Genomic DNA, 22,572 nt, shown 5'->3' with positions numbered 1-22,572 from the left:
CTCCCAGATAAAGTGCACCACCCATTCTGAGAAGCCCAATTTGTAGAGAAAAGCCCTTAGGAATTCCCATCTAACCTTATCATAAGCTTTGCTCATATCGAGCTTGACCCCGACGAAACTAGTTTCCTCGCTCTTGCCTTTTTCTTTTCAAATAATTAATGGTTAACTTCATACGCAACCATGACATTATCCGTAATCAACCTACCCGGAATTAATAAAAGCTGTTTGAGAATCAGAGACTAGGAAATTAAGCAAAGGTTTGAGACGATTGGCAAGAATCTTCGACTCAATTCTATACATAATGTTGCAAAGGGCAATGGGACGCAGATCACCCATGCTTTCAGGCTTTGCTTCTTTAGGGATGAGGACAATCTGGGTGAGATTAAGATGACCTGGAAGGAACCTGTTCTAAATCACTCATTACAGAAGTTCAATCATTTACTAAACATCCCATAATATTAGTCCAATAAGATCTAATTAGATTAAAAAAAAAAAAGTTTCAAGTCAAGGCCTAGAAGAAAACATTTATAATCGACACAACTAGTACGGGACAAAAGTTTATTATTCTTGGAGGAGTCTAACATAAAGCATCATCAATACAAGTTGAGAATAGGTTTTTAGTTCTTTAGTTATAGATGAATATATATATGATGCATACAGAATTGCAAACTAAATAAAAGTTCCGTACACGTACATGCTATAATTGTAACAGAAATCCTCGATGTGTAGTGTACGAAAGAAATCAAACCACTCCTGTTTGATGTATGTTCGTTCTTTACTAGCCTCAACTATAAAACCCTGAGCACAGATGTTCGATCACAAGCAAATAACGCAATTCACTTGCAAAAACATCTTCAGATCCAATAAAACAAAACAAAAAACAAAAAAAAAACAAAAAACAAAAAACAAAAAACAAAAAAGAAATTATTATTAAAAAAAAAAAAGTGCTTGTGAACATTGCATCGTACGTTCGCATGGCAACAAACACAGTACTAATAAATATTGTTAGTTATATTGTTTGTGCAGTTGTGTTTTGTCCGGGCAGTGTTACCTCAGACGACACGGTTCCCATTCCTCAACAAAAGTCTGAGGTAGAGGGTTGGTTCAAAGCCAACGTTCACCCCCTTCCAGTGAGAAAGGGTTTGGACCCTGCCCTCGCAAAGGCCGAGGCCGCCCCAGTGCACATCGCGGTCGGAAAAGGAGGCAAATTCAAAACCATTCAAGAAGCCGTCGACTCCATTCCTCCTAAGAACACAAAGCGTACTATCATTAACATAGCAGGTGGGACTTATAAGGAGAGAGTGAGGCTCGACGTGGGTAAACATTTCGTCACCTTCTATGGTGATCCTAAGAATAGGCCACTTATAGACGCTGCTGCCACGGCTGCTGAAGTTGGCACCGTTTACAGTGCCACTTTGTATGTTTTGTCGGATTACTTTATGGCGGTTAATATTAACGTTAAGGTAAGTACATAAACAAACAGTATATATAGTAGGTTGACTAGTTGTGCTCACATAATGAGGAAATTAAAACAGTCACTATCAAAGGTGTGTACTAAGTACATTTTATCTTATAATCTTAGTCAACAAAAAATCAGAATGAGATAAACTAGTTAGATTACCAATATTTAATTGACCTAAACCAAGAAATAGGAATTAAAATAAGTTGGGCCAAACCGAATTTTAGAAAATCAAACTTGCGCCTGCTATAGAAATCTAAAGTCTGAATCTAGCCCTGGACCTGTATACTCGTTATGCCTCAGAAAAAAATTAGTGACAACAATGACCATGATCGCAAAGGTGAAAATGAGATCCAGAGACATATTTACAAATTAGTATTTAAAATTGGAGATTTTTGGAGTTAAAATTTGGTAATTGATATATATATGTATAAAGTAATGCATGTAGTCTTGAAGACTAGGCTTTGTACATATAGGCCTAGGCCTATTTAACTAAATATACTTTAAATTACGTCTAAATTTGGCCTTTTTACTAAATAGGTTAATTGGGCCATAAGCCGTTATGAAGGAACATGGCCTATTTTCATCATGCAAATTATTGTGTAGACTATGATCCACATAGTTGTGTGGACCATGAATGCAAAATACATTTTAATATACTAAAAGTATACATTATTTATGTACTGAATGTATATTATTTGATAATATATATAAAAAATCATGTATTTTCAAATAATGCACTTTGAGTATATTAAAAATGTACTTTTTATTTATAGTTCACACAAATGTGTGGACCGTGGTTCATAGAATAATGATTGTGTTTATCCCTACCAAAAAAGCCAATAGCCTGCTCGTATTAGCCTATTAAGAGTCCGATGACGTTAACAGTCCGATCAACTTGACTGGTTAGCTAAAAATCAATTTTTAATTTGTTGTTTGGCGTTATGTGTATACAGAATTCAGCTCCCAGGCCCACTGGTAAACCGAATCAGCAAGCTGTGGCTCTGACCATCACCGGTGACAGGGCTGCGTTCTACAACTGTAAATTTTATGGATTCCAAGACACCGTTTGTGACAATATTAACAAACATTTCTATAAGGATTGTTACATTGAAGGCACTGTAGATTTCTTCTTTGGCGATGCCAAGACTCTCATTGTGGTAAAATCTTTAATCTAAACATCATTCATTCACTATACATATAGAACTACATGCACCCTCTAGGTTGAATGTAGGGCCCATTTTTTTTTTTTAATTTGCGTGGCCCTGTGCGTGAATATTACGGAGTAGAATTTTTTTTGAATAATGCGTAGTAGAATTTAAATCAGATGAAAACCTAATTTTGAGCCAATATAATCACAAATATATATACTAACTATTTGGCCAGCGTTGGACTAGGGGCCTCCAAAATTTTGGAGTCCTGTGCAGTTGTTCATCTTGCACGTCCTAAAATTCGGGCCTAGTTGAATGTGAGTGTACTGACACAATAAATACCTGTGGAGTTCAAATCCTTAATGAGGGATGATCTTAGCTTTGGAACAATAAACAAACACTCAGATCCTGTCCATTGAAGCACGTCCCATGATTTACCCTATCTCTTAATCCCAAGACAGGCTAAGGTTTAGGGTTTAGGGTTTAGGATTAATTGTGTGTTTGGATTTGTTGCATGGGCGAAGAACACAGAACTGCATGTTATCTCAGGCGACAATATGGCGATGGTGACGGCACACGGTAGGAAAAGTGCAAACGAAGACACAGGATTATCTTTCGTACAATGCCGAGTTACCGGGGATGCGAAATCTAAAATTGCAGTACTAGGCAGAGCATGGCATCCTTTTGCTAAAACCGTATTTGCCTATTCTGATCTTTGTGGTGTCATTAGACCGGAGGGATGGTGGGCTGGGATGAGCAACAATGTTACCAATCCGTAAGTCATCTCATCTCATCTACGTTTTCTTAATTAATTTTAGCATTATATGTATATATATATTATTGTTTGTTTTTCTAGTCATGAGGACCTGCCTACACACTAAGGTTGGCCAAACCCAGTCAATCTCCCTTTTTAATCTATGTGGCAAGAGAGAGTTATTTTTGTTATTATTTAATGTCATGTGTGTTGCAAGAGAGGAGAGAAATTGCTAAATTAGTAAGAGGAGATGGAATGAGAAAGTGGGAGAAAATGCATAGTAAATCTGAGCAGCAACCTTTGTGTACTTTTTTATTTTTTTTATTTCTTATTATATTATTTGGTTATTATATGTATAATATAATATGAAGGTGGAACCACTCTTGAAATTGAGACAATATTGCAGAGATCTAGAACAAATAGTGAAGGATTTGCAAATTTGATGATGTGGGAGTGAGACCCATTTTAGAAAGTGTGCGATTTGCAAAGGATAAGGATAGCCTGAGAAAATGGGGGTGGAGGAATTTTGAGGAATCTTCAATAGTGGAGATTTTGGTATGGTTTTTGAGAAATTTTTGTAGTTGTGATTAGGAAAAAGAGAATGAAGGTGAAAGAAAAAAATAGAAAAGAAAAAATAAAACAAAATATAAAGCTAAAACCCTTATTTACAAGGCCCGCTTGGGCGTGAGAACTGTGCCTCAGGCAGCTTCTTTCTCACATTGGGAGCCCACCTGCAAAAACTCTTCATTTATAGGGCATTCCCTACTCCTCTCTCTCCTCTAATATGTCAAAAAGTTTCTTAAAAACTGTGCAAAAATAACTAATGTGAATGGTCTAAACGTAATTGAGGGTGTACAGAGATAAACCTGATCTAATGAGCCTATGCAGGAACACATTCTTTGGAGAATATAAGAATACAGGGCCAGGATCTAGCATGGCTAAACGTGCCAAGTTCGTTAAGAGGCTGACAGATGCAGAGGCGAAGCATTACCTCACCCTGGGTTTCATACAGGCTTCCAAGTGGTTGCTTCCCCCAATCACCAAAGCTGTGCAAGACAATTCAACCCAAATCCGATCCAAGGTGAAATTAAAACAAAACATCCTGCGAATTCAACCCTAGCTAGTCTTAAAATAAGGTTCGGTTGCGTTTGCTACGTACATATATGAATTAAAAGAAAACAACCTGCGAATTCACCCGGAGTTGTAATTCTTGTTCAAAATAACATGTTTAGTATTTTGGTCAGTCATATCTCAATATATGAATGTTCAAATCGAGTTTTGTTATTGCTAATTTAGATAGTTACAACTTACAACTTTCACGAAAATCATCAAGACTAACTCCAATGTTATGAAAGTGTAAATACTGTCGTCTACCCAGGGCATAACTCCCTCCCAGAGTTGCATATATTGTTGTGTGTTTGGCGATGTGCATGCCCATGCAACGTTGCTTTGTACAGTATTTAAGTATGATTTGAGGCATTTTCGGTTCTAACACCTAGACGAATTCTAGTTGTTTTCTTTCATTTCATTCTAACTTAAATAGCTTTATTGAGTTTCTTTGTCGAAAATGACTAGTGGTTGTTCGTTTATGGTACTCACAAGTTTTGAATCAAGTGTGGGTCAAAATTGCCATCATTCTTGCGACATACTACACAATAATTAAGAATATATGATACGACTCTAGATAGAACCGTAACAGATGGAAGCCTTTCGAACAGGTTTCTCACTCCTAACCGTATTCGAGACACGGAAAACTCCAAATTCACACTTCGAGTGTGTGAGAGCTCCAAGAACATCAAGAATAGCTAAAATAATAGAATTAGTGAATAACAATATATTTCTCTGGTCCTTAATCTTCATATACAATGGACCTATCTATTTATACTAGTTTAATTACTAAAACCTATAATGATTAACCTACTAAAATTATATTAACTATACAAGGTAATCATATAGTATTATGATCTATATAATAATTTCCCTATGTTAATTTAGGCACACTATTAACTACTCTCCCACGCACTAATTAAGCTGTAACATCCCAATTATCCTATTAATTTTAGAAACATAATTAATTCTCCCTAATTAAGCTACATAATTACAATTAATTACCAAATAATGACCGTATCAATGTACTTTTGCAGTTTTGCGGTTAGTTGTAATATTTTACCACTCCCTCATTCCTAGTCCAGATCGAAGAAATCAAACCACAGAGAGTTTTGGGCACCCGTCTTCTACTCCTGTTCTGATCTTCTTACCTGAACTTACTCACTTTCTTGCCTAAACGTATTATAAAACCCTGATCCACCACAACTTCACAACATCGCAAGACATTTGCAAAAAAAAACATCTTCATTTCCAAAAACAACACAAAACCAAAAAAACCCCAAAAAAAGCAAAAAACACAAAACAACATCACAAAAAAATACCAAGATTCAAAAAAAAAAAAAAAAAAAATACTTGTGAGTAATTGCATGGAGATAGTCACAGTACTCAATGTTGTTATTCTTTGTGTTCTGGTGTTTTGTCCCAGCGGAGTTATTCCTGGTACGGTTCCTATTCCTGCACAAAAGTCTCAGGTAGAGAGCTGGTTCAAAGCCAACGTTAAACCCCTTCCAGGCAGAGAGGGTGTGGACCCCGCCCTCGTGAAGGCCGAGGCCGCCCCGGTGTACCTTAAGGTCGGAAATGGAGGTCAGTTCAAAACCATCCAGGCAGCCATTAATAGCATTCCTGCTAGGAACACAAAACGGCACATTATTTTCATATCCGGTGGGTTTTATCACGAGAGGGTCAAGATTGACTATAATAAGCCTTTTGTCACCCTTTTCGGAGATCCTAAGAATAGGCCAACTTTAGTTGCCGCTGCCACGGCTGCTCAGCTTGGTACCATATACAGTGCCACTTTGTACGTTTTGTCGGATTACTTCTCAGCCGTTAATATTGACGTCAGGGTAAGTGCAGATACTTGGTGTAATCCCAATTTATACTCTCAATTTGTATTCCTTCTCACATGCTTTTGACTTAAATACTTTTCTATGAGCCCACATAATGAAAATAACCAATCTCTGTTTGATATCTCAGGAATTATAAGTAAGGAAGTAGAATTTGGGAGTATGTATAGTAATTGTTTTCTGTTATGTTATACGTACAGAATTCGGCTCCCAGGCCCACTGGCAAAAAGGATCAGCAAGCTGTGGCTATGACCATAACAGGTGACAAGGCTTCCTTCTACAGCTGTAGATTTTATGGATTCCAAGACACCCTTTGTGATCATAACAACAGACATTTCTACAAGGATTGCTACGTTGAAGGCACTGTAGATTTCGTGTTTGGCGATGCCAAGAGCATCTTTTTGGTAAACCCTTAAACCAATCAGCCCTTCAGTTATCAGTTATTAGCTATCAGCTAATTAATTGTGTTGCAGAATACACAATTGCGTGTGATCCCAGGCGACCAAATGGCGATGGTGTCGGCACACGGTAGAAATACTGCAAAAGAGGACACAGGATTCTCTTTCGTACATTGCCAAGTTACCGGGAGTTCCAAGATTGCAGTACTAGGCAGAGGATGGTTTCCTTATTCTAAGACCATATATGCCTACACCTATATAGGCAATGCCATCAAACCCGAGGGATGGATGGGGATGCGCGCCAATCCCAAGGATGGAGGGTAAGTTTTCCTTATAATATATAAACATAAATGTGCAATCAAACAACCTGTGCTATTAGACTATGGTTCACGTGTTGTTGCATGCAGAACATGTTACTTCGGAGAATATAACAATACAGGGCCGGGGGCAAAAATGGATGGTCGACCAAAATTTGTTAAGAGGCTGACAGGTGCAGAAGTAAAGCCTTACATCACCCTGGATTACATACAGGCTTCCAAGTGGTTGCTTCCCCCAATCATCAAAGCTGTTCAATGAGCTGAGGAGCAATATATATATAATTATTATTCAGGTGAAAATAAAAGGAAATTAAAACATTTTTTCTGCGGAAAGCCTAAAGTCTTGTATAGTTGCGTTGGGTACACACTTTACGATCGCAATGCATATATAAAGACGCCGGTAATAATGTGTTGCCATTGCAGCACCGATTCCGATCTGCAGCCCCGGTCGTCAACTTTTTTATTATTATACTGTATGCCGCATTTTGGCCGAATAAACAATATATATATAAATTCTCTTACAAATTTTTTATTGTTTTTAGCTTCTCATCGCGAAATTGGATAATTTGAACAAAAAAAAATGATAATTTGGAAAACAATTGATAAAGTGACATTATATTATATATATATATATAATTCTAACATCAACAAATAGCTATACAATGTGAATATTTAATAGTGCATGAAACCAACAAGAAATTAGAAATTGCTACAAAGCAATTTCAATAACATTCTTTAATTTGAATTATTGGGTGAAGATCAGAGGACTAGAATGAAGTGCAAAGATAAACAATTTCTCAATTATGGGAAGCATAAGGCCGAAGGCGGCGGCGCGTGGCTTTCTCTTAACCGTAGTATCATCACCTGACCGGAACCTTAATCCAGCCATTGGCAAAAGCAATGGCCAAGATCACAAATGGTGTTGACATCCCAAATATGATGATATAGGGGAGCGGCGTTTTCATGGGATTCTCTCCTTCCCGTTCTCCTGCTGTTTGCCAATACCTTCCAAATCATGCCCATAATGAAACCAATTGTAGTTAGATTTCGATTCAAAAAAGGTTCAAATTACATATAAACATTAATGTGCAGACATTCAAATGTATATATAAAATATATGGATTTTTTTTGGGGTCACTAAGGAAACTCACAACATGCAACCGGGTAAACTTTGTTTTGTATTCCTAACTGACAAAGGAATACAGGTAAACCATTCTAAGTTGTTTATAGTTAATCGATTCAAACTATCGACTCAAACCAAGAAGCTCAATTAGCGTTCTTAATTTGAGGTGATCAACTATGACAGCCTAATCTGGTTTACTCTTATGGTTCCTTACCAAAATCTTAAAAAGGAATTGAAGATAAGATTTGAGTGGTTGAGAATGAACTTACTGCTCTGGCTCCTCTTCTTTGGTGATGAACTTCTTTTTACCTCCTTTCTTGACTTCACCTCCTGCTTCTCCTCCTCCTCCTCCCCCTAAAATCACCACAACTCATCTTCTCAGATTCAAATGGATCCTCAACCACAAATGTCCAGACAACATTGCCATTGACTCTACCTTCCGATTGCAGCCATATATATTTACAAATGTACCTATGTTGCTGGATTTCATATCATTACAGTGCTAGCTCTAGTGCTTCTGGTTTATGATTGCAAATTTCAAATTCGTTTAATCTTCGTATAATCTAAACAGTACAATTAAGTAAATATTTATTATGCAAATAAAGAGAGGTAGACTGAATTGAAGCTACTACACTAACCAAGATTTGCAGAAACTCTGAAGTGGATTGCCCTTCTTCTTCCTGAGCAAGGTGGAGAAGAATGAGAGAAAAGCTTGGTGGTTGGGAAAGAAGGAGAGTAATGCTTGGTTAAAAGAGTAGAGTCTATGGAGAGAGCAGAAGAAGAAACAACAATCACTTTGGCAGCCATTTCTCAGGATTAGAAGATGGATGGTTGTCGGTTTTGCAGAAGAATGGAAATGGGTTGGTTATCCTGTCTGTGTGGTCAAAAATGTGCTCCAACTAATATCTCTTTTGTCTTTCTTCAAAGTCAGACTTAACATAGCACAGTCAATTTATACCAAAAATTTGAAATATTTTCTTTGAGAAAAATTGCATTTTTGATATTCCAGTTAACCGAGAGACTAAAATTCACTTCGTGACGCATATAACTCAAAGGTATAACTAAAACACCTGCCTTGGATGTACACTCTCCATTTGATATGTCAAGGTCTCCCTAACAAAAAGCAAGAGATCCGAGATAATTGAGGATTCCCTCCGCATCAAAAAAGAACAAGACTTTAAGATGGGATAATTCTAACAAAAATGATAAAAGATCAACACTTACCACTACAAGATCAATTGAGGTTTCTCTCGGCATCCAAAAAGAACAAGACTTTAAGATGGGGTAACTCAAACAAAAATGATAAAAGATCCACACTTACCACTACAAAATCAATTGAGGTTTCCCTCGGCATCCTAGAAAAAACAAGATTTTAAGGTAAAATTTAAAAACAAGAATAAATAACTGATCAAGCTAATATGTTATTTAGCAAGAGAGAGGACGGTCAAGACTAAGTACAAATACCCAAAAAAAAAAAATCTATGACCATCACTCTATCCTATCCTAGAAAAAAAAATGTATGTATCATCTCCACATGCATAGGCAATATTATTCATGTGTTTTTGATGTGGTGTGAGCATGAAGTCTGCAATTTATCCTTTGGTGATGGGGGGAAGCAACCACTTAGACGCCTCAATATAGCTAAGACAGAGATAAGGCTTCGCCTCCGCATCAGTCAACATATGCACAAACTTAGGCCGAGATTTAGCGTCCGCTCCTTTCCCCGTATTCTTATACTCCGCAAAGTAACACCCCCCACCCTCATTCGTATTCGCGTGCAACCCCAACCACCCCTCCGGTTTTATCGCATCACTAACTTCATTATACAAAAACACCGTCTTAGAATAATCAAACCACCCCCTCCCCAGCACCGCCACTTTATCCGTCCCCGTGACTTTACAGTGCACGAACGCGAACCCCGTGTCCTCCTTCTCCGATTTCCGCCCGTGCGCGGAAATCATGGCCATTCGGTTACCGTCGATGACGTGGAGCTCGGTGTTGAGGAACATCGTTTTGGCGTCGCCGAACACGAAATCGACGGTGCCTTCGATGTAGCAGTCCTTGTAGAAGTGCTTGTTGTGGTTGTCGCATAAGGTGTCTTGGAAGCCGAAGAATTTGCAGTTGTAGAATGAGGCTTTGTCGCCTCCCACGGTGAGAGCCACGGCCTGTTCTTTCTCCTTCTTGCCGGAGGGGCGCGGGGCGGAGTTCACGAAGTTTATGTTCACGGCGGAGAAGTAATCGGCCTCCACTTGGACCGTCGCGCTGTAAACGGTGCCGTATTTGTCGGCTGTGCCGTCGAAGATTATGTTCGGGCGGTCCTTTGGATCGGCGAAGAAGGTAATGAAATGCTGCGTGTACTCGATTTTTACCTTCTCCGTGTAATTCCCGCCGGCGATTGTGATGATTTGGCGTTTGGTGTTCTTAGTGGGGATGGATTTGATGGCTTCTGTGATGGTTTTGAATTTCCCGCCTTTTCCGACCGTTAAATGCTGCGCCTCCGCCTCCGCCTTGATCAGGGCGGGGTCGAGCCCTTTCCGGCTAGAAAGGGGCTGAACGTTCTCGGTGAACCAGCTGTCGATCTTAGCTTTTTCGGCCGGAACCGGCACGGTGTCGTCTGAGAGAACACTGCAGGGACAAACACACAGCAGAAGCAGCAGCCGAACAATCACACGATTTTGCGTTAATGTCCCCATGATTGATTTTTTTTTTTTTGGATTTTTTTTGTTTTTTAATTTTTTTGGTTTTTTTTTTTTTGTTGTTGTTAGTTTATTGGAATAAGGGAAGATGTTTCTGTAAATGTGAAGATGTACTATAGTTGTTTCTGTGAACTCTCTTTAAGCTTTTATATTCTGGGCTAGAAAACAAAGCACCATAAAATAGCAAAGAAGAGGAGTAGGAGAAGGGTGGGAGTTGTGGCTCTGATCTATTAATATGTTGATTTAGTCAAGGCATGCAGTTACTAAGGAATGGATTACCATTAGAACTTGGTGGTAGTCTGGTAGAGAATAAGTTTTTGTAGTCTGCAATATATATCTTAGACATATTATAATATAATTAATAAATAATTAATTAATTAGCATATTTAATTTAGTCAAAATATGATTAGAGAGACTAAAGTATATTTAATTTGTATTTAACTCAACAAAACAAATAAACTTTTCATATATCATCATCAAATTTTATTATATGTTTCATAACATTAATAAATACTTGTATATTTTATATTTATAATATAATTTTTTTTAACAATAGACTACCGGGGCAATTTGGTATTTCGAACAGCAACAAGATGTTGTTGTTCGCAACCCCAAATTGGTTATGTGAGCAACAACTCTTTCATGTTGTTTGCGGTAGTATTTTCAATTCAGACTTTTTTTTTTTTATATTAATCATATTATTATATTTTTGTTAATATAATTTTTTGTTTTCAATATTGTTACGACTTTTTATATAAAATAGTTTTTGTTGTAGGTGATTATTAATATGTATAAAAAGTGATTGATATATAATATCTCACCTTACTATAGATAAAAATAATGAAGTTGAGAATGTTGAGGTAGAGGAAGAAATATATATATATATATATATATATATATATATATATATATATATATATATATATATATATATATTATATATAATATGAGAGTTTTATGAAAATTTTTATAATTTATAAAATATTCTTATAAGAAAATTATAAATATAAATGATAAGAATTAAAGTCATTGACCAAAGATTGTATAAATGTATTTAATATTTCAATTTAGAATTTTAATGACTTGTATAGATTTAAAAAAAAAAAAAGTTCATAAAAATTAATAAAAGTATATGAATGTTTTTAATATAAACTTTTGTAAACTTTGTAGAAGTTTACAAATATTTAGAAAAATTTAGAAAAATTCTATAAAAGTCACAAAAATTTATTAAAATTTATCATTTAGTCAAGGCAGAATGCACTGTACTATTATTAAAGTATGCCTGTAGAGAATAAGTGATTATAATTTACAACACATCTTAGAAAAACTTATTTTAATAATTAATAATAAGTAACATTACATCCTAACAATTTGCTGATTGGATTATTAGTTATTATAGTTAGTCAAAATATAATTGCAGAGACTAATTCATTCCCTATCTATAGTCTATAGTTTTATATAATAAATTGATGCTTTTTTAAAACACTTTTGCTTATTACAAAAAGAGTAGCATATATGGGGTGTGGAATTATGGGTGGGGGAGTGGGGTGGGGGTGTGTGTGTGTTATATATCGATCATATAATGCTATAATTAGGTTTGGATTATTATATGAAATGAAAAGTCACCATGTAATAATCATAATAATAAGATTAATAATAACAACAACAACAACAACAATAATAGTAATAGTAATATATAAACTAAAAAAAAAAAGAGGTGAAAATAGCAACGGTCGATTTCCGTCGTTAAACAGGTAAAATCCGTCGCTAAACAGTTTAGCAATGGATTTTGTCCGTTGTTAAAATGAGCGTTGCTAGATTTTAGTGACGGAAACTGCTGTCGCTAAAGAAAAAATACCTGTCGTTATATTTCTCTAGACGACGATTTTGACGTTGAATTTTGTGAGGGAATAACGACGAAAATTTAGCGACGGATATTCCACAAACTATACGTCGCTAGACTCCTAACCACAATGCTCTGGTGACGAACTTTATAAGGAAATAGCGATAGATTTTACCGTCGCTAGATATAGCGTTGGAAATTTCCATCGCTACATGTAGGGATGGAAATTGTCGTTGCTAATTTATTTTTATTATTTGAATTTGATGTCATTTAGCTACAATTTAGTGACGGAAATATCTGTCGCTAAATTTAACTAAGGATTTTTCCATCGATATTTCGTTGTCATTCTTTATTTTATTAGATACTTAGCTATGGATTCACTACAATATTTGTCCGTCGCCAAATTTTAAATTTTTTTTTAAAAAAATAATTTTTTATTTTCATGTTTAGCGACGGATAAGAGGATCTGACGCTATATAGCGACGGATTTCAAACTCCATCGCTACATTCTTTTTAAAATCCCACTTCCGTATTAAAAAAGTTAAAATAAACCCGCTTGATAACAGTAGCGACGGATTTGAGGATCCGTCACTACATTACATATACAATAAATTTCGCGTTTTAACGTAGCGACGGATATGAGAATCCGTCGCTATCTAGCGACGGGCACTAACATCCGTCGCTACATAGTAAATAAATTAAATTCCGTTAGAAAACGCAGCAATTGATTTGAAGGTCCGTCGCTAAATTGTAAACACAAAATAAATCCGCTTGGAAATATGACCCTTTTTCATATCCGTCTAATCTGTATCAATTAAAATTATCAAATCAGTCTGCGAAAAATCCGTCGCTAATCCATTGCAAATTTGTCTCAAATTTTTGCGTGAAAATTTACCGCTAATATTAGCTATGTATTTAATGACAAAACTATTTCGTCGCAAGTTCGTCAGTAACGGTCTATTTAACAAAAATAAAAATAAAAATAAATGTCATTAAGTTGTCGCTATTCTGTCGTTAAATTAGTAACGGAAGTGCGATATTTTCGCACTTTTTTGTAGTGATATAGGTGACAATTCCATATAAGACTTGGTAATCACAAAGGCTCGAAGTTGTGGTTTGATCATTTTAGTTTGAGTTAGTCCGCTTATGTGGATTTACCACTTTACCCCATCCGCACATCCTATGGAAAATAATATGGAGTAATAAGGATAATATTTAAAATATTAATTATTAAGAGTTTAAAATTATTGTGCTATTAAAAAAATATTAATATTGGAAACTAAAACTAATAATTGAATTAATATTTAAAAAATAGAATTTTTCTTAACATAGATGTTTGTATTTTTAAAAATAATAAAATTGAATTTAATATATAGTATTACAAATAAATGGAGTAAAGTACATAAATATATAAATAAAAAAAATCCTATCTATTCTCAACTACAAGGTAAACACATTTTGGTACATAGATGTTTATGCTAAATCCTTTGTAGTTTGATGGTATTATTGTTATTAGCTATTAGATAAGTTAACCCGATAATCTCTACTCTCTAGTATTGTTAGATTGGAGATAAATTACTTATTTGTAAATTCAGCTCTTGCTTGATCAATAAATGTATTTATTGATTAAAGTTTTATTTTTCTTTTAAAAATGTATATATTTTTATTAAAGGTCAAACACAACACATGCATAAAAGTTCCAATTCCTTAATTGGACAACCATTACTATATGTACATTCAGCCATAATTGAGAATAATGAATAGCATGAAAAAGATGAGAATAGGTGAAAAATTAAAGAATTAATTAGAGTTCTTTCCTTTTATATTTCCCCAACAAATAAAAACATATCAAAAAACTAAACTTAGCTCACATCTAAAAATTGAAAGAAAATTGTAGACCATCCCCTTATTTAATTTCCTACAAAATAGAACTAACCATTAAAAAAAAATCCTCTTCTGTTTCCATCATCTATCTATATATTATTCCCGGTACTGTCTATGTATTGCGACGGTAATAAAGCAGCAAAATATATAAATGCGATTAAGCATTTATATATAAGATGGAAGGGAGTTTAGACTTTGACAGGGGGAAGCAACCATTTGGAAGCATCTATGAAGCCCAGGGTGATGAATGGCTTTGCTTCTTGTTCCGTCATCTTCTTCACGAAATTGGGGCGCCCCTCCAGTTTAGCTCCCGGTCCGCTGTTCTTATATTCCCCAAAATATGTGCTTCTGCATTTATAACATCAAAAATATATAAACATAAATGTGCAATCCAACTATCAGTTTAAACTTTTATTAAGATACTTACCCTCCATAGTGGGTTTTGCCGGGGACGCCATGCCATCCCTCGGGCTTAATGGCATCACTGATATCAGTATAGGCAAATACGACCCTGGAAAAGGCCATCCATCCTCGGCCTAGTAAAGCCCCTTCCCCAACCCCTGTGACCTTGCAATGCGCGAAAGAGTAGCCTGTCTCCTCTGCGTTTGTGTGCCGTGCTTGTGCTGTGATCACCGCCATATTATCCCCTTCAATCACGTGCAATTCCGTTTCCACATACAGAGTCTTCCCGTTCCCGAAGATGAAATCCACGGTCCCTTCAATATAGCTATCCATGAAGAAATGCCTACCCTTGTCATCACAAAACGTGTCCTGGAACCCGTGCAGTCTCACGCTGTAGAACGCCGCCATGTCGCCGCTCTGCGTCAGCGCCACGGCTTGAGCTCCTTTCCTCACCCCGTCCGGCCTGGGAGCCGAATTGATGATGTTGACGTTAATAGCCGTGAAGTAATCGGCCTCGACGATGACCGTGGCGCTGTAAACGGTGCCGTCTTTAGCAGCCGTGCTGCCAAAAATGATACACGGCCTATCCTTATCATCGCCGTGCAAGGTAATAAAGGGCTTCTCCCTCACGATCTTCAACCTCTCCGTGTAATTCCCGGGGCCTATTTCAATAATGACTCTCTGTGTGTTTCCGTTAGGAACGCTGTTTATGGCTTCATTAATGGTCTTGAAATCCCCCTTTCCGTCCTTAGACACCTTAATATGCTTGGGGTTAGCCTCCGCCTTAGCCAGATCAGGGTCGAGGTTCTTTCTAGTTGAAGGGGGCTGGATATTGGAGTGGAACCAACTGTTCACTTCGTCCTTATTAGCTGGAATAGGAATTGTGTCGTCTGACACAACGCCCGGGCAGATGGAATGCATCAGCACGAAAACCATCACAAGCTGCTTTACCCTCATTGTTTCCATCTTTTTTGTAGCCATTATTTTTTTTTTTTTTGGTTGTTGTGTGAACATCCTTCCAATTCCTTATATAGTTTAGGGAATTGAAATTGTGTGATAGTGCTTTGGTGTAGGCAACTTATGGCTGTCTTACATAATGTTGTTACTGATGAATGGCATTACAGAGATGAACATCCAATTTTTTTGGTCTAATTACTTAGACCACAAATCGCAGGTTGAGTAATAATTAAGGTCTGATTAATGTTCTAATATAAATTTATTACAAAATTTTTTTTATATAAGATATTAATTATTTCAATGGAGATAATAATTGTTATTTATATTTAAATGAAGTTATAAATTACAATTTGTAATAGTTAAAAAGATTGTAGAGATTTATTTTACCATATATAAATATTCTTTCCTCGTTCTTTGTAATGTGATTAGTCCATATAGGACTTAATTTTCTTACCTTTATTTTCTTTGTTACCATTAGAGTAGCTAGTATATATATGCTTAGGTTTCTTTATTCTTAGACACAATCAATATACAATATTTTTTCATTCTCCAACAGAGAAAATAAAAGTTGAGAGTAGAATTTGAAAGTACACGTAATACTTTTATAAAATTTATACAAATTGAGAGAGGTGAACTTCCATTTTCTACTTTCATCCTCTACTCCTTCTCACAAGTCTTTGATGTAGACACTTTTCATGTGACCCACGTAATAAAAATAGTATATCTTCTTTTTTTTTTGAAGGAAAAAATAGTATATCCTTAATTGTCACATTATAAAATAAAAATGATAAAGTATAATTTGGGAGATCATATAGTATAACTGGGATTACATAATCATTTCCTATAGAAGTATGAGTTTGGCAGAATCCATGTGACTCCAACTATGCACCCTCATCTTCCCCGAAAAATCTGTAATGCACCAATGACCAAACTAAGCTGCTTAATATTAGCCACCAAAATCTTTCCACTTTGGTTCAGTACCCTGTACTCAGTAGGGCAATCCAAAAGGCTGGTCTCTATCAAAAATTGTACTTTCATTTGGAAAAAAAAAAAAGGCATTAACCAACCCAAAAACTTGCAAGTCTATAGGCGTTGATGGAATGAAATTGGAAATCCTCTAATATATTTTGGCCCCCATCATCAACTCTAAATTATTCCAACATTCTAAACCATTCTAGAACTTTTTATTTATCATATAAAACTATAAAGTGGACATTAGATGTAATTTCAAAGAAAAAAAAATTGCTCTCATTTCAAGATTGAAAAATATTATTATTATTATTCTTAACACCTTTTTTGTCAAGCTTGTCGCCGCATGCGATTTTCTTAATGCATTTGTACCTTTTATGTGTGTAGTTTATGAATTATTGGAGAAGAATGTGCTTTATCCGGTACATACTTTCAAGATATTATATGCATATTTTTCTTATTACTCAAATTTATTAATTTTTTTTCATAAAACTAAGAATTTTTTAATATTAATTTAGCTGAATTAAATAGACCGACGTTATAAAAAGAATTATAGTATCATTAACAAAAATAGCATGACTTATAATTTTCTTTTTTAATATTATTGACTCTGTTGTAATGTAATATTTCCTCATAACTATTTTTTAACATACTGTGCGTAAGTCACTGGACAACAAGTTGATTCAATAATTATAATTTTGTTAAGTATGTGAAAGCAGCACCGGCGCCGTCGTATTATTTTTGGGAATCAGTGACTAACAGATCAGAGCTGAAAAGATGTTGGCGCATAATTTGCAGAATCCGATCGATCTCATGATTATTATCTTTCAAACCTAAATTGCAAACACTGATTATAGTTGTTTTGTACTCTAGTACGGATTAGTTGACAGTTGACGTCGAAAATAGAAACAAATATATATAAAGAGAATAAACGCACACGATCCCAGTTGGACCACTGCGCCAAACTCCATGGAAATTGAAAAGGATTCAACAATTCTGGCACCTTCGTTCACATGGCGAGCTCTGAAACTCCGAAACTGATAGCCTTCCACTCCGACAACGTAGTAAATTCAGCGGTTAGTTCACCACGCGCCGCTCTCTCCTTGAGCTGTATCCTGTATGCAATCTATCCGTAGCAGTAGTTCTTTCGTCTTGTGGGATTAATTTAAGGATAAAGATAAAATTCGACTTAGGTATTCTTAAATATGCTTCCTGGAATTCTATATTGGCTTGTATGAATGTGAATTTTGTTAGTACTGAGAATAGCGGCTTGTGGTTCCTCTTGTCCAGGTTAAACTAGTTCGAATTTCTGGAGTTACAAATGATTTGTGGAGGAAATTAACGAAGAGGAATTGAAGAATTGTGTTGGGGAATCCATTTTCACCGACGCTTCTCTCCACTTTGGCGGGCTATTGAGTAAAAAGTGGAATCTCTGCCAGCTTTCATGGTTCCTAATCCAGAAGGGCTTTGCTTTTGCTTGGAATATCTACAAATTGATGTGGGTATCAGTTATTCTGCTTTTCACCCTTTATGTTGTTGTCCTGAATTGAGATATTCTAACTGATAAAAAGAAACTGAATTTTATCTTTAACCATGCCTGTATTGTGGAATAGGATGATTGGGTGGTGGCTATTGCCTCCTTTCCACTTTTGTCCTCAAGTTTCCATGAACTTGTTTGACATTATTTGATTAAATATCTTGCTATTGGTTTGTTCTCATTTACAATTTGGAAATTGAAGCTTGATTGGGGTTTTACGTAAACATATTGGTTAATCCTCTCTAATAAAGAGGATATTCATATAAGCTGTTGTCCATTTAGTTTCACATCAACCTTTCAATGAGTGGTATCTGATTAAATTCCATGCTCAAAGGATTGTGTCTTTTTTTGTATTAGGTTCCTGCTATATGGGCTGGGATCAACTGAGGAATTAATTGGAGTGAAAAAACACAAGTTCAAGAAATCAAAGGGAAAGAGTCTTGGAAAATGTCATCTAGATCGGGTACAATCAGGACAAATTGCTCCATGAGCAGCTCTGCTCGGTCGAGGCATGATGCTCGCGTTGTTGCTCAGACATCTATTGATGCTAAGCTCCATGTGGAGTTTGAGGAGTCTGAAGAACAGTTTGATTATTCTACCTCTGTTAATTTGTCCAATTCAACTAGCAATATCCCCTCTTCAACTGTGTCTGCTTATCTCCAGAAGATGCAAAGAGGAAGTCTTATACAACCATTTGGCTGCTTGATAGCCATTGATGAGCATAACTTTTCTGTCCTTGGATTTAGTGAAAATGCACCAGAAATGCTGGATTTGGCACCACATGCAGTTCCAAGCATTGAACAGCAGGAAGCTCTGACTATTGGCACCAATGTTAGGACACTGTTTCGGTCAACTGGTGCTGCTGCACTTGAAAAAGCAGCAAGTTTTGAGGAAGTTAGTTTGATTAATCCTATTCTGGTTCACTGCAAAAATTCGGGTAAGCCTTTTTATGCAATTTTACACCGAATTGATGTTGGATTAGTTATAGATTTGGAGCCTGTCAATCCAGCAGATGTTCCAGTGACAGCTGCTGGAGCATTGAAATCATATAAACTAGCAGCTAAAGCCATTTCGAAGTTGCAATCACTGCCAAGTGGAGATATATCATTGTTGTGTGATGTGTTAGTTAGAGAAGTAAGGGATTTGACAGGTTACGACCGAGTTATGGTTTATAAATTCCATGAGGATGAGCATGGGGAAGTTGTTGCAGAATGCCGCAAGCCTGATCTTGAACCTTATCTTGGCTTGCATTACCCTGCTACTGATATACCACAAGCTTCAAGATTTCTTTTCATGAAAAACAAGGTCAGAATGATATGTGATTGCTTAGCTCCATCGGTAAAAGTAATCCAAGACAAGACATTGGCTCAACCATTAAGCCTTTGTGGATCCACATTAAGAGCTCCCCATGGATGTCATGCACAATACATGGCCAATATGGGGTCCATTGCATCTTTGGCAATGTCTGTGACAATCAATGAGGATGATGATGAGATGGATAGTGATCAACAAAAAGGAAGAAAACTCTGGGGATTGGTGGTTTGCCATCATTCAAGCCCAAGGTTTGTTCCATTCCCCTTGAGGTATGCATGTGAATTCTTGGTCCAAGTTTTCAGCGTTCAGATCAATAAGGAAGTGGAGTTGGCAGCTCAACGTCTAGAAAAGCATATATTGCGAACCCAGACTGTACTCTGTGACATGCTTCTCAGAGAATCTCCTGTGGGTATTGTCACCAAGTCTCCTAATATTATGGACCTTGTCAGATGTGATGGAGCTGCACTTTACTATAGGAACAAATTTTGGTTGCTTGGTGCAACGCCAACAGAGCCCCAAATTAGAGATATAGCACAATGGCTTCTTGATTCTCATAGTAGTAGTACAGGGTTAAGCACTGATAGCCTCATGGAAGCTGGCTACCCAAATGCTTCTGTTCTTGGTGATTCAGTCTGTGGAATGGCTGCTGTCAAAATAACTTCAAAAGATTTTCTCTTCTGGTTTCGATCCCACACAGCAAAAGCGATTAAGTGGGGTGGTGAAAAACATGATCCTGGAGACAAGGATGACGGGAGAAAGATGCATCCAAGATCATCTTTCAAGGCTTTCCTGGAGGTGGTTAAGAGGAGTCTGCCTTGGGAAGATGTGGAGATGGATGCAATTCATTCCTTGCAGCTGATACTGAGAGGCTCTTTGCAAGACGAGGTTGTTGATAATTCTAAAATGATTGTGAATGTACCTGCTGTAGACACCAGTATACAGAGGGTTGATGAACTTCGAATTGTGACAAATGAAATGGTTCGCCTTATTGAGACAGCATCTATACCCATTTTGGCTGTTGACACTTCTGGCTGTATCAATGGGTGGAACATTAAAGTGGCTGAGCTAACCGGATTGGTTGTACAAGAAGCTATAGGTGCGCCCTTAGTTGATTTGGTTGTCAGTGAAGCTGTCAGCACCATTAAAAATGTGCTCTCCCTCGCTTTGCAAGGTTATATTCTATCTTCTTGCTCCTTAATTGCATGTTTAAAAATTCTGTACAGAAGATATGTAAGCTGCAGCTGTAAACCTTTGTACCTTTGTCAGGATAAAATATTAGTTACACATGCTCCAAATTAAAATAAGGGAGAGAGAAACTAAATTAAAAGGCCGGTTAGAGGCATTACGGTCACTTTTAGGCTTTCCATTTTTCTTAACCAAACCCATGTTATTTTAACATTGTAAATTTGTAACTTTCAGTTTCTTTGTCAATTTTGATGGACACATCACACGTCGCAAGGGATCTTGGGGGTGGGACATGATAGGAAATACTTTTTTTCTTTCAAACATCATGCTTTTACTGTCTCAGATATCTCAAGTTCTTGAATTTTGAAATAATCTGTTTATATGCTTCACAGTACTGACATTATCACTCTCATCAGCAGCTTGATATATAGTTTCTTTGAAAAAGTTGTATGGGTTATATTTTACATGAAATGTATCTATACTACAAACTGATCTACGATGTTGAATGTCAGGCAAAGAGGAGAAAAATGTTGAAATCAAACTTAAAAAGTTTGGTTCTCAAGAAAACAATGATCCTGTTATTCTGGTAGCTAATGCCTGTTCAAGTCGGGACGTAAAAGGAAATATTATTGGAGTTTGCTTTGTAGGACAAGATGTTACAGGACAAAAGTTGATTACGGACAAATATAACCGTATTCAAGGTGATTATGTTGGAATTTTGCGCAGCCCTTCCGCATTGATTCCTCCAATCTTTTTGATGGATGAGCATGGTAGATGCTTGGAATGGAATGATGCAATGCAAAAGTTGACTGGTCTGAAGAGGGCAGAGGCCATTGATCAAATGATTCTCGGTGAGGTCTTTACGGTTAGTAGCTTTGGTTGCAAGGTCAAAGATAGTGACACATTAACCAAACTCAGGATATTACTGAATGGAGTAATTGCAGGACAGGATGCAGAGGATTTGTTATTTGGTTTTTTTGATAAGCAGAATAAATATGTTGAAGCATTAATATCAGCAAATAAAAGAACTGATGTAGTGGGGCGGATCACTGGGGTCCTGTGCTTTTTACACGTTCCTAGTCCAGAACTTCAGTACGCAATACATGTACAAAAACTATCTGAACAAGCAGCTGCAAATAGCCTTAAAAAGTTGGCTTATGTTCGTCGAGAAGTTAGAAACCCGTTAAATGGTATAAAGTGCATTCAGAATCTGATGAAATCTTCTGACCTAAGTAAGGATCAGATGCAGCTTCTGAAGACCAGTACAATGTGCCAAGAACAGCTGGCTAAGATCATTGATGATACCGATATTGAAAGTATTGAAGAAAGGTATGATAATCTAACTTGCACCATTTTATTTGTGGTTGGAAGATCTGTTAATATACGTGTTACAGACTCATGACCATTGTTCTATTCATCTCTGTGATTTCCAGGGGCATTTACTTGATAACATACATGCAAATAAGATGATGTGGCTCTACTATGTGCCTCTCTTAAAAGAAACGCTATGCCAATAGGCCGGGTGTTTTTCTATGTGTTTATTTGCCTTTTCATATCTTTATCTCTCTATTCTTCTTCTCCTCCTTCTTTTGGGTGGGGAGGGGAGGGGAGCGGGGGGGGGGGGGGGTTTTT

The 22,572-nt window shown here is 36.5% G+C and overlaps 6 protein-coding genes across 8 annotated transcripts in view; 3 read left to right on the top strand and 3 right to left on the bottom strand.

Moving 5' to 3' along the window:
• The first annotated feature begins 974 nt into the window (after positions 1–974).
• On the top strand, positions 975–4,484 carry LOC116029166 (pectinesterase 1-like). Its single transcript, XM_031271071.1, has 4 exons — positions 975–1,463; positions 2,416–2,619; positions 3,135–3,385; positions 4,223–4,484. Exons 1-4 carry the CDS (start codon positions 975–977, stop codon positions 4,482–4,484), a joined length of 1,206 nt encoding a protein of 401 aa, XP_031126931.1.
• Positions 4,485–5,838: 1,354 nt separating this feature from the next.
• On the top strand, positions 5,839–7,289 carry LOC116029163 (pectinesterase 2-like). Its single transcript, XM_031271069.1, has 4 exons — positions 5,839–6,315; positions 6,516–6,719; positions 6,789–7,033; positions 7,121–7,289. Exons 1-4 carry the CDS (start codon positions 5,839–5,841, stop codon positions 7,287–7,289), a joined length of 1,095 nt encoding a protein of 364 aa, XP_031126929.1.
• A 340-nt stretch (positions 7,290–7,629) lies between these two features.
• LOC116030316 lies at positions 7,630–9,033 on the bottom strand. Its single transcript, XM_031272537.1, has 3 exons — positions 8,792–9,033; positions 8,423–8,507; positions 7,630–8,035 (listed from the first exon to the last, which is right to left on the bottom strand). The coding sequence occupies exons 1-3, from the start codon at positions 8,958–8,960 to the stop codon at positions 7,891–7,893; spliced, it is 399 nt and encodes a 132-aa protein (XP_031128397.1). The 5' UTR covers positions 8,961–9,033; the 3' UTR covers positions 7,630–7,890.
• A 582-nt stretch (positions 9,034–9,615) lies between these two features.
• Positions 9,616–11,124, bottom strand: LOC116030794 (pectinesterase 2-like). Its single transcript, XM_031273129.1, has one exon. The coding sequence runs from the start codon at positions 10,844–10,846 to the stop codon at positions 9,746–9,748; it is 1,101 nt and encodes a 366-aa protein (XP_031128989.1). The 5' UTR covers positions 10,847–11,124; the 3' UTR covers positions 9,616–9,745.
• Positions 11,125–14,652: 3,528 nt separating this feature from the next.
• Positions 14,653–15,997, bottom strand: LOC116028276 (pectinesterase 1-like). The gene is made up of 2 exons (XM_031269925.1): positions 15,004–15,997; positions 14,653–14,924 (listed from the first exon to the last, which is right to left on the bottom strand). Exons 1-2 carry the CDS (start codon positions 15,990–15,992, stop codon positions 14,765–14,767), a joined length of 1,149 nt encoding a protein of 382 aa, XP_031125785.1. The 5' UTR covers positions 15,993–15,997; the 3' UTR covers positions 14,653–14,764.
• A 1,667-nt stretch (positions 15,998–17,664) lies between these two features.
• The window catches only part of LOC116029332 (phytochrome C), a 6,861-nt gene continuing 1,953 nt past the window's right edge, over positions 17,665–22,572 (top strand). The window contains exons 1-4 of one of the 3 annotated variants that reach the window (XM_031271282.1): positions 17,665–17,980; positions 18,195–18,402; positions 18,799–20,926; positions 21,453–22,269. In XM_031271282.1, coding sequence (XP_031127142.1) covers positions 18,889–20,926; positions 21,453–22,269 — 2,855 coding nt within the window. In that variant the 5' untranslated portion in view covers positions 17,665–17,980; positions 18,195–18,402; positions 18,799–18,888. Of the gene's footprint in view, positions 18,098–18,194; positions 18,403–18,798; positions 20,927–21,452; positions 22,270–22,572 lie in introns of all 3 variants that reach the window. The other 2 variants (XM_031271283.1, XM_031271284.1) reach the window with 2 other exon arrangements.

Source organism: Ipomoea triloba, chromosome 9, assembly GCF_003576645.1.
Source record: "Ipomoea triloba cultivar NCNSP0323 chromosome 9, ASM357664v1".
NCBI classification, from domain to species: domain Eukaryota; kingdom Viridiplantae; phylum Streptophyta; class Magnoliopsida; order Solanales; family Convolvulaceae; genus Ipomoea; species Ipomoea triloba.
Note: the sequence above shows the minus strand (reverse complement) of the source record. Positions and strands in the feature narration are given on the sequence as shown.

Bases quoted from the DNA above. Each gene is read 5' to 3' on its own strand.
- LOC116030316 (XM_031272537.1), bottom strand. From the start codon at position 8,960: ATGGCTGCCAAAGTGATTGTTGTTTCTTCTTCTGCTCTCTCCATAGAC. The intron at 8,508-8,791 runs GTTAGTGTAGTA...TGGTGATTTTAG, and splicing joins CAGAGTTTCTGCAAATCTTG to GGGGAGGAGGAGGAGGAGAA. The intron at 8,036-8,422 runs GTAAGTTCATTC...ATGATTTGGAAG, and splicing joins AAAGAAGAGGAGCCAGAGCA to GTATTGGCAAACAGCAGGAG.
- LOC116028276 (XM_031269925.1), bottom strand. From the start codon at position 15,992: ATGTTCACACAACAACCAAAAAAAAAAAAAATAATGGCTACAAAAAAG. The intron at 14,925-15,003 runs GTAAGTATCTTA...TTATAAATGCAG, and splicing joins GGCAAAACCCACTATGGAGG to AAGCACATATTTTGGGGAAT.
- LOC116029163 (XM_031271069.1), top strand. From the start codon at position 5,839: ATGGAGATAGTCACAGTACTCAATGTTGTTATTCTTTGTGTTCTGGTG. The intron at 6,316-6,515 runs GTAAGTGCAGAT...TTATACGTACAG, and splicing joins CCGTTAATATTGACGTCAGG to AATTCGGCTCCCAGGCCCAC. The intron at 7,034-7,120 runs GTAAGTTTTCCT...TGTTGCATGCAG, and splicing joins GCCAATCCCAAGGATGGAGG to AACATGTTACTTCGGAGAAT.
- LOC116030794 (XM_031273129.1), bottom strand. From the start codon at position 10,846: ATGGGGACATTAACGCAAAATCGTGTGATTGTTCGGCTGCTGCTTCTG.
- LOC116029166 (XM_031271071.1), top strand. From the start codon at position 975: ATGGCAACAAACACAGTACTAATAAATATTGTTAGTTATATTGTTTGT. The intron at 1,464-2,415 runs GTAAGTACATAA...ATGTGTATACAG, and splicing joins CGGTTAATATTAACGTTAAG to AATTCAGCTCCCAGGCCCAC. The intron at 2,620-3,134 runs GTAAAATCTTTA...GCATGGGCGAAG, and splicing joins ATGCCAAGACTCTCATTGTG to AACACAGAACTGCATGTTAT.